The 10603-nt window shown below is 40.2% G+C and overlaps 1 protein-coding gene across 9 annotated transcripts in view; it reads right to left on the bottom strand.

Moving 5' to 3' along the window:
* Positions 1-1145: 1145 nt before the first annotated feature.
* Positions 1146-10603, bottom strand: part of ZNF521 (zinc finger protein 521) — a 291079-nt gene continuing 281621 nt past the window's right edge. For all 9 annotated transcript variants that reach the window (XM_035125723.2, XM_035125722.2, XM_035125714.1 and 6 more), the window contains one exon: positions 1146-1989. In XM_035125723.2, the coding sequence (XP_034981614.1) occupies positions 1960-1989 (30 nt within the window). In that variant the 3' untranslated portion in view covers positions 1146-1959. The remainder of the gene's footprint in view (positions 1990-10603) is intronic.

The following is a 10603-nucleotide window of genomic DNA, read 5'->3' as shown; positions in this document are numbered from 1 at the left end:
CTGTCAGCAGTGAGGACAAGGGACTGGAGGGTAGCGGGGTCCATGTCAATGCTGTGGATGGAATTTAACAGGGTTGCAACCTCTGTTTGAGAGGAAAGGGGGGGGGAGAACCGGCGACCGCTCCCTTCCATAAGATAATCATTTAAGCGCACGAGCTTCCAACAGTGTCTGAGGCTGAAATAAAAACGTGAACATACTGAAAGGAGAGAAAGGGGAAGCGAAGGCTACAATCCTAAGCATACTGGCTGGGGAGGAGGGATGGGGGAGACATTCAACTCAGTATGCCGTTAAAGCCAGATCTATCAAACTCTCACTTTCCAAAATAGTATGTCAACTTTGCAATGCAGGTCTCCAGCCAATGTTTGCAAAAATGCATATATATTAGAGGAAAGTACTGTATGCATGAAAATGCTGGTCTTAGTTAAACTTGCACAAAAATTGCTTGCAAAAAATAGGTACTGTTTCTAAAACTGTTTCTTAGGAGAACTTTGTCTGAAAGTGTTGATGAGCATTAAAAAGTGGGTTTTTAAAAAAATTCTGCAAAATATGGAAAACCGAATTTAAGATTGGAGAATGAGCAACTGAGAGAACTGAACTTGACAGATTCTTCCATCCTTGCTGGGGAATAAATGCATTGGCCTCAGTGAAATTTAATTCTTCTGAGTAAACACATTAGGACTGCACTGTAAAATAAAACACCCAGAAAGCTAGACTTTTTAAAAAACTGAACAAATGGCAGTCACAAAGTTTAGGACAGGAATGAGTAACACTGATGATGTTGGACTACAACTCCCATCATCCATGATCATTGTCCATGTTGGTGGCTTGGGCTGATGGCAGCCTAACTCCCAACAATATCTAGAGGGCTATAGGTTCTCCATTCTTGGTTTAGGAGATTGACATTTGCAAGCTCTGGATTCAGATCACTTAGAAGGCGGCGACAATCCTGGTATTTTTCTAAAGAAATATACATCTTAAACAATAATAAATTTAAACTAGAGCTTGAGAGGCAGTAAGAGCCTGATTTCTGGGATCCTGTGTGATGTGAAGGGGAAAATAATTTGTTTATTTATGAGTCAAAATTAAGTTGCAAAAGGTGAGCAGGTTTGTTTGTATCTGGGACAAAAAGCACAGCCACGCTGTAATGTAATGGTAAACTGAATTTATTTCCTCTTGGAAAACCATTCCAGTAATCTCCAGGTTCAGACCGCAGAGTAAACATTAATAACAGTAACATACAGGTTAGTTCAACTGATTCAAAAATTTGGCCATGTGACGTCATTAAGGAAAAGTCTTGAACACTCAAAAGCTTCAAATGGTATCCAGGGGGAAAAAAAGTTTCTTTGACAATCTACATAACAACTATTGCATATATGGTAATGCTATCTGTCATATCGCAAGGCTTACAAATATATATACAGGCCATATTCAGCTGGGGGGTCAGTTTGGAGAGAATCGGTTTGTTTTTATTTATTTTTACTTTTGCAAGTATCTTCAACAATAAAAATACTCTTGAATTCATTTGCTTGTATACCAAAAGAGAAATTGTAGACATAAGCTTGAATGAAAGGAAAGCCAAATAGGGTTATAATGTATTACTTTTTTCCTCCTGTTTCTTCCTTGAAAATAACATTTGTCTTAAGCCTTTTTTCCCTTTATACGTTATTCTTCTTTTAATCCTGCTTGAATAGGGCCCAAGTCCACTTGTCTTTATAAGACCATTTTAGTATCAGACAACATAATACATGTGCAACACTTTATATACAAGAAGTCTCTCCGGTGCTCAAAAGTTCAAACACATGAACATCCAACAGTTTTGATAATACAAGTTTTATGGTACAATACAATGTTTCTGAATAATATACATTAACAATGAAAGTCTCGTGCAAAGAGTTAAACATGTTCCCTTTTTTTTTCTTGTCCCGCAAAGAATCGGTTCCTGAAGAACTGGGCCTTGCACTAACTGCTATGCTGGGTCATTGTATGATTCTGCAAGAAAAAAAAGGAGATATGTGGTTATTGTACAGCCAAGGAAACAAAGCACGGCCGCAAAAACAACATGGCTGCAATGCATGTCACTGTGTTAAGTGGCCTATTATACACACTTTGATGTTGCTTTGTATTACACACTGGAATCATTTCTATAATCTTCATCTTATGCACTTCAAAGTACATTAGGTCAAAGTCCAAGACAGCACTTGCCTAAATGTCCATTCGTGTCTATGTTGGTTTTGGCTTATAATGCAGAAAACACCAACAGACCATGCAAACATCTGGGCATGATTGCTAGCGAATGTGGCATGGCCCTTCCTTTTGTGAGAATGCTTACAGATCCATCCGCTGGTGGCAAATTTTAGTATGATAGCTGTTTTGTGTTAATATCATAAGTATCTTTTCAGAAAGCCACTGGTATGTTGCAGCTGAGCGTAGGACAAATCTCAGTATAATAGTTCTTTGTGTGGATGTCTCCCTAGGTATCTTTTCAAGAGGTCAGTAGTACGTGGCAAGTGAGTCTAAGGATAAAACGAAAGGTTGTGAAGAATCCTGAAGGAAGACAGAACTTACTCATATGTGACTCAGTATTTTTGACACCGCCTAAGGCTACACCCAAGCATCCTACAGGTACTTAGTAGGGAATAAATCCCACTGAACTTTATGGAAGTAACTGTATGGGAATTGAAGGTGGGGCTTCAGTGCGTGGAATGTGGTCTGTTTGCACAATAGGATTTCTCACCCGCTCCTCCCTGCTGGCTCCCTTAACTTGCTCTAGAGCAGGCATCCCCAATGTTTTGGACTACAATTCCCATCTTCCCCGAGCACTGGTCCTGTTAGCTAGGGAGTTGTAGGCCAAAACATCTGGAGGACCACAGTTTGGGGATGCCTGCTCTAGAGGGTTGGGGGAACTCCCAGAATAGATTTCGGGTATATATGTGCAGCATGTGTGTGTGTGTGTGTGTGTGTTGAGGGTAGTTTTACTGTGAGAGTGGATCTTATTGCCCATGTGCATATACCCAATGTATCGTAAGGCTGAATTTCACCCACGTTTAGGATTGAGTTGCACACTGTAATAGTCGCCACAATACGCCAACAAGGGCTCTGTCTGCTGGCTAACAATCTAAAAGGTTGAAAAGCAGAAAAGCAAACCCAATGCATAGCATTTCCCACATCAGTCGATATGTATCAAAATGCTGTAACACAATGACCGATAAGAAGATCCACAAATAGTGGATATTATGACTAATAACTTCTGTCTTTAAACTGAATATAATTAAGATTAGTTTTCCTGATTTAGTGTGACAGAAATGTGCTCATTACAGTAATGTTTGAAATGTGTTAAAATCCATGTGACCAAGACGTTTTTCAAAAATGCTAAAGTTTCTTAAAACTACAGCATCTGCTCACATCTTACATCTGTATTGTTCGGTGCTCCCTACGATGCAGGTAGGTCCCGATGACGCAAACAATTGAATTATAATCTTCTTAAAGGCAAAGTGAGGGACAACCATGTTCAGTATCTGAAATACTTTATTTTTATTAAAGATTTTCTTGATTTACAAAAACATGTGCAATGTCTCTCATAACATTTTTACAAGTCAGTTTCATTTGTTGAGACATCGGGAAGAAAAGGGGGAAAGAAGTAGATGGGGGAAAGATGGGTGGGGGTGGGGGTCGGGTGACGATGTTTCTATTTTACTTAATATATGTGGGGTTTTTTGTCAGCATCGCTTGTGCAGGTTCTCTGCTGTTTGCTTGTGTTCCTTTGGTGGTGAGAGATGTTGGGGTTGGCCTAGGACAGTGATGGCGACAGACGTGACATGCAGAGCCCTCACTGCTGGCCATCGGCCTATTTGTGCTGTTGTTGTCCCCCCCCCCCATTTGTTCTCTCGCTCCTCCTACAGCTTGTCTCCACTAGAGCTTCTCTCAGCTACAGCTTGTCTCTGCTGATACAGAGATTGGTTTTTTAACCCTTTCTGTGCTGTTTTCTTAATTGGGTGAACAGCGTTAGTTTTTTAAGCTGTGCTGGTTTTTTTTGGCACTATGTCTGTGCTGCGTGTTCCAGCGAAGGTATTATTCGTCATTTCTGTTCTCTTCCCCCCCCCAAAAGCAAAGCAACTTTTGCACCCCCCCCAAAAAAACCCTCCAAAACTTTGGTCAGCAGCTCCCCCCAAAAAGCTCAACAACTCTGGGCACTTTGTGATAAATAAGGGTTTTTTTTGGCTTGGTTTGGTTAAATAATTAGTTTTTGGTTTATTAAATACAGTTATATATTACAATTATACATTTTTGTTATTTTAACTATAAATATCGTGAAATTATGGTTTTTTTCTCAAAGTGACACCCCAGCCGAGTTATGCTCGGGTTTTTGGCAAATTTTGACACACCAAGCTCAAAAGGTTGCCCATCACTGGCCTAGGATATGGGTTGTTCATTTGTGGTTGGCTGTGGTGGTCTTTGTTTTGTGTGTGAGTGGGGTGGGTGGGTGTTTTGGATCAGGTTAGCCATATTGATTTTCATGCTTGAAAATGTTCTAGGTAAAATTGGATTTGTGAGGGATGCAAAATTGAACAAAAATTTGAAACTTGCCCCTGCATTAGGCTTATTTCCCCACCACCCACCTACCTGTTCCCAGACCTATTATATTGCCGCTTCGGTGTATATTTAGGCCTTCTTTTTCACTGTATAATAAAGGCCAATCAGGAATCACAGGTCATGGCACTGTGGGGCCCATCAGATTTTGCTACTTGACAATGTTAATGTTCGTAAATAACCTCCTTGGATTGCCCTCACTCTGAATGGATGGAATGAGGTGATGGGATTGTACTGCCCAAGCAACGGGGCAGACTTTGTTTGTTGCACTGCATTGATGTCAAAACTGAGCACCAAGAATCTCACCCTAATGTAGGTTTAGGTAGCCTTCAAAAGTATATTAATAAGCTGGAACATGTACAGAGGGTGATCAAGGTGACAAAGGGTCTGGAAACAAAGCCTTATGGACAATGGTTCCTCGTCATCCTGGAACAAAGTGACAACTGGGGTGCCGCAGGGTTCTGTCCAGGGCCCCTTAATGTTCAGTGCTTTTATAAATAGGTTTATGGCCCGACTTGGTATAAGGTGTTCGAAATCACAATTATTTCCTGTGTTCCTATTATTATTCCTGTGTTCGAAATCACAATTATTTTTTATTTAAAAAAGAGCATTAAGACATTAATGTGAAAGATATAAAAGAAACCATGGGATTATTCTCTGCTGAGCCCTGCTGTGGTGCTCCACAGCCAATATGGCCTGCTGCACAATAAGATTCTCAAGAGAACATGGAGACAGAAACTCAGAGAGAAGCAACAGCGAGAAAAAATTGCTAATTAAGCAAAGACACAAACATGTACCTTGAGCAGCCTCCCTAAATACTTGAGACTACAAGGATGTGCAACCTCTTTGCATTTTTTTAGAGCATCAATGGACTAGAAATACCTGCCTAGGGAGAAAGGCTGTCTTTGAGTATAGTGCAGATATAACATTTATGAGACAAAAAGGTGAAAGATGGGAGGAAAGAGGTAAGGGAAGGAGAAAAATTCTTTAATCCCACAGAGAGCTACATTATATTCTGCCATAAACAAAACAAAAAACAAAAAAGTTGTCTATTGGAGGCACCATGTATAAGCGACTGAAAATTGCAACCATTAATCCCAGTTATGAACTGCTGGAGGTTTTGGTTTAAGGGTGTTTTTTTATATAAAGAAGGTTGTGTTTAAAAATTTAGGACAAAATTTTCCTCTATTATCCACCCAGCAGATCTGAGCTCTGATATCCTCCTCTTTCCATGTGCTCTGGACTCCCACTTCCATGACAATAGGAGCTGACACAAGTGGGGAAATCGAAAGATGGAGCTCCTGTTGACATGAACATGGGAGTTTTCAGTGCACAGGGAGAACCAATATTAGAGTTAAGAGCTTCTGTGTAACTCTGAGAATGGAATTTGCCCTTTACAGGACATACAGTATATTTGAGGCAGATGTTTTTAAAATTGATCTTCTGGAAAGCATGCAGTACTAAGTAATTTCCCCGAGTTCATTCTCCTTCCCCTATTATGTTGTTGCCACTCTAAGGCACCCTGAGTGATGTGTGTGCATTAAAAGGGCAAAGCAAAAATCATCTAAATAAAGATATAAAATTCAGCAAATTTTTGGAAATCTCAATCCTATTACCTCATTATTTATATATCTGCATTGCATGTTGCTGAGAAAGTTTGATACTGGGAGCTCTTTCAGCTTTTTTGTAGATTTTGACAGTTTGAAGAAGAAAAATGGATTAGAATTTATATTCTTTTCCAGGATCGGAATTGATGTCTTTTGTGCTTTGTCGTTTGTTACACACACACAATCTTGCTTTGCAAAAGCATACTGTACTATATGCAGAAATGGAGGTGCAATGACAAAAACATAATAGAAAGTTAGGGTTTTGTTTTTGTTTTTAATTATTTCCTAACAAGGATCCTTGCATTCCACGGAACAATGTGATGTCAGCGTATGTCACATGCCAAAGATTCTAAAATACTAACTTTCCAAGGGCACTTGCTCTATGATATCAGTGGAACTTAACATTCATATGATCATCTATTCAACCCTTTAGATTTCAGAAACTAATGTTGAATCCACAATTGACAGCTTGGTGCTTTAAACACTTGGGCTGTGTCCATTTCAGTGAACTTTGGAAACAGTCGTGTGTTTTGTCACTGAGTTCCACAGCTTTCACTGCAACAGTGAAAAAGCAGGGTCCCCCCCAGCAACTGTTTGAAGTCTCCTCTCCACCCTCTTGTATTTACCTGAACTAAATTCTTACAGAAAGCAATCTGAGAAAAGAGAACCAGAGCACTAGAAAGAAAAAAATCTACCATGAAAAAAACACTCCCTTATTCCAATACCCCATTAGAATCCCTAACGTGAAGTGCTGTTGCATTCAATTTAAATGAGACATTTCGAAGCTGAATGAAATGAATGCAATTGTTTCTCAAAAGCAGATTACAAATAAAGAAATAGAAAGATTAAATGGGGACATTATTGTTCAACAGATGGTGTCAGAATCACAGCAGCATGTTTTTCCTCTTTCTTTAATTCAAGAAAGTGAACACCAGTAATCAATCATCACTGATTAACTAATTATGGTATACTAACATTTTACAATTGATGGGAAATCTACATTTAAAAACTAAGCCCCCTTCCTGCTTTCTCCCCCTTTTCTGAAAGCCCACGGCATACCAATACAGTTTCAGGTTGTAAAACAGATTTCTACATTACTAACCTTTAAGCACCACTTTTTTAAAAACACACACACACACACACACACACACACACCAAAAGCAATTGGTTTCCAACAGGCTGGATAATAAGTCTTTTGACCTGCATTCTTCTCTGACCCATTAAGGTCACCTCTGTGCTCGGGCATATAGCTGACTTAGGAAATGCCTCCAAGTCCTGCATTTCATCTCCTGCCCACTCAAAATAAAGCTTTCTTTAAATGTGTCTGTAGAGGTCCCAAAAGACCAGGGAGGCATCCCTGTAGTGGGCAATGGAGGGACAGAAGCTTCTGCCTTTATTAATGAATGCAGACCATTATGAGTCTGGCTGGCTCCTGCGCTGTTCCCAGAAGCATATACTGTACGTGACTTAAAATGCTAGAATATTGACACAAAGCGAGCCAGGCAACCCTAAGGAAAATTACTCCTTGGATATAATGTAGGCTCGTAACAGCTATTAGAGTACAAAATAAAACCCTCCGGGATCAAACTGACATATACAGCATTCTACCTACTCCTCAAACATTAGAAGAATTTCTTTGTGAAGGCATTCTCAAGGACAGCATTAAACTGACTTTTGTAGCAATCTGCAACAGCTTACAGCTTTTAGTACTAAATCTCTAGTTTGAATCAATATAAGTACTATATCCTCCACATTAATCAATACATTTGGTTCAATACACATTCTATTAAATTATACTTTCTAATCAAGGTTTTCTGCTTCTCCCCCCGCCCCAATTTGCTCCCTCCCTCCAAACCTCTTACTGATAGCTTTCAGTTTGTCCTCGGAAAATGGCAGGATACTTGGGGGTAGGAGAGATGGGGATGAAGTAAAAATGGGCAAACCCGGAATACCCCGATTACAAACCCTAATGCCAAGCAGGTGGTTTGATTTCAATAAGATTTCCAGAACTTCCAATCCTAGCTTTTGGGATTGATGATATAGCTCCTGCAAAACTGGACAAAGAAATGTTCAAGAACACACGAAAAGGAGATGCACCAAGCAAGGGGTCAGGGAAGGTTTCAAAGGGAGCTGCTGTAACATGCAGCTCCCTTTGAAAAAGCTCAGTTGGTTCAGAATATGCTAACTGGAACTGGCTATGTGAGTGCTTCCTGCCCATTTCTGGGCCCAATGCAAAGTGTTTGAGCTTAAAGTCTCCTCATGGCTTGCAACCGTGTACCTGAAGGACTCAGTCGGTAGAGCATGACACTCTTAATCACAGGGTTGTGGATTCGAGGCCCACATTGGGCAAAAGGTTCTTGCATTGCATCTGGTCCCCCATTGCAGGACCAGATGACCCTCGTGGTCCCTTCCAACTCTATGATTCTATGACTGCCTCTTTTCACATGCATCTACCTACACCTTGAGAACATCAGCTGATGCCTTCTGTTGGGAGACCCATCAAGTGAGGGGCAAAGCGTTGCTGCTGTTAAAAAGGCCTCTTCAGTGGCAGCACCCTGCCTGAGGAAGTACTCCTCACAAGGGTTCACCTGGTGTCTATTCTAATGTATTTTTGGTGCCAGGCAGATTTATTTTTATTTTCCCAGGACTTTTAAATCTTTTAATGCCTGCTGTAGCTCTTAAATCTATTTTTAGCACTGATGTTTTATTCTCTGCCCTGTTCTTGATTTTAACTTCAGGTTGTTTTAGCGCTTCATCACATTTTATTGAATAAATCCATTTTATTGTAGCTTTTAATTTTTTTTACTGTATGTATTTTACTGGCAATGTATATTATAGGGTGACCTGCAAAAGTGAAAAATAAAATAAAAAACAGAAGAGAAGCAAATGGGAAATGCTCACCTGAATATCAGCTAGATGGAGAAGTGATAGGCAAGTTCGCCTTGACTAAAAAGCTCTACAAAGCTGACACTAGTTCTTGGGACCTGCTTGGGGTGGTACTGGGATCCTGTGGAAATCATGGCCTCACCTCAAATGCCCCAGAAACCTCATTTCAGCTCCCACTAGTTGTGGCACATTGCTGGCAGGGCATCTACACCCATGGAGCTTTCTGTGGGCAAACCACACCATATTATCGTACCATGTCCCTGGCAGCGTAAGTGCCATTCTACCAGTGGCCCTCCAATTCCATTAGCAGGGTAGTACGTATGCTGCTCCCTAAGGCTTGTCAGTCAACTAAATGCCAACTTCAAGACTGCAGCATAAGACAAGTTTACAAAACCGGGTTATATTGGTTATATTGGTTATGAATAGCCATTGTTTTTCATACCACAAAACTGTTTGAATACAAGTTGGGTTGCTCCTCCAAGGTGCCTGGATATGAGATTACCTTAGAACCTTAGGTAAGCCTCTCTGAGCTCCTCATAAGATCAGTGGGGCATAGGTAGAATTACACAAATATTTGGAGAAGAGGATCTTGGCTCTAAGGAGTGCCAGTGAGATATTTAGATTTGTGAGATAGAAGTTACGATGTAAAAGGGGCCAGTATAGAGCTTTAATCTATTTAGGACAAATATTTCAATCATGGAACTACAACGTGTCCAGGTGTTAAGCTACATTGCTAAATGATCTAGTGGAAACATAGCCTTATAAAGTAGAGCAGTTTAATGCCAGAGCATGAAATGCTGTTGCATTCTGTGGGCAATGCCTTCCATTTATTTGAATGTTTTTCTCTGTATAAGAAACACTGCACTTTTACGTTTTTGGATTGGAACAGAGATTTCTCTTTCCTCCCACCCCCAGTTTACAATGAACCTGAAAAGAAACTGCTGAATTTTCTTTTGGCATTTAACACCATTCTACCCAACAGCAGCTAACACACTCTGGACAACACTATATCACTATCACAGAGAAAGGTGAGAGAGCATAGCAAAAGTGAAGACGAGAAACTAAAAGAAAATGAGGGCAGAAACCAATTTTTTCTTCCTTGATCGTTCAGATTTATTTTTTGGAGAATTAACTGGAATGTTCAAAATTAATTGATCTTATCTTTACTAATCTCTTCCCAGTATTTGTAACTGGAAGGGAGGGAGTGTTTTTGGTTCACTCATCCCAAACTAGACTGTCACTAGCAAAAGACTGTGTCAACTGTGATAAAAATCAACACCATTATATATTTAAAGACGTGCAAGTAGGTTTGGACTTAACATAGTTTTGGTACCTTTAATACTTCTGTGTAAGGGAGGAGCTCCTGCAGTGAGTAGGAGCTTTTTTGCTCTGATGTTGCCATGCCTACCTGCCTTCCCAATTCCCAGCAAGGGAGCAAAGAGAGGGTAAGTGGACAACAGCAGCATTGTGAAAGCAAAGAATTTGCCACTCAAGAGTACCAGAGTTATACTTGAGCTCTGGCA

This window comes from Zootoca vivipara, chromosome 8, assembly GCF_963506605.1.
Source record: "Zootoca vivipara chromosome 8, rZooViv1.1, whole genome shotgun sequence".
Lineage (NCBI taxonomy): Eukaryota > Metazoa > Chordata > Lepidosauria > Squamata > Lacertidae > Zootoca > Zootoca vivipara.
Note: the sequence above shows the minus strand (reverse complement) of the source record. Positions and strands in the feature narration are given on the sequence as shown.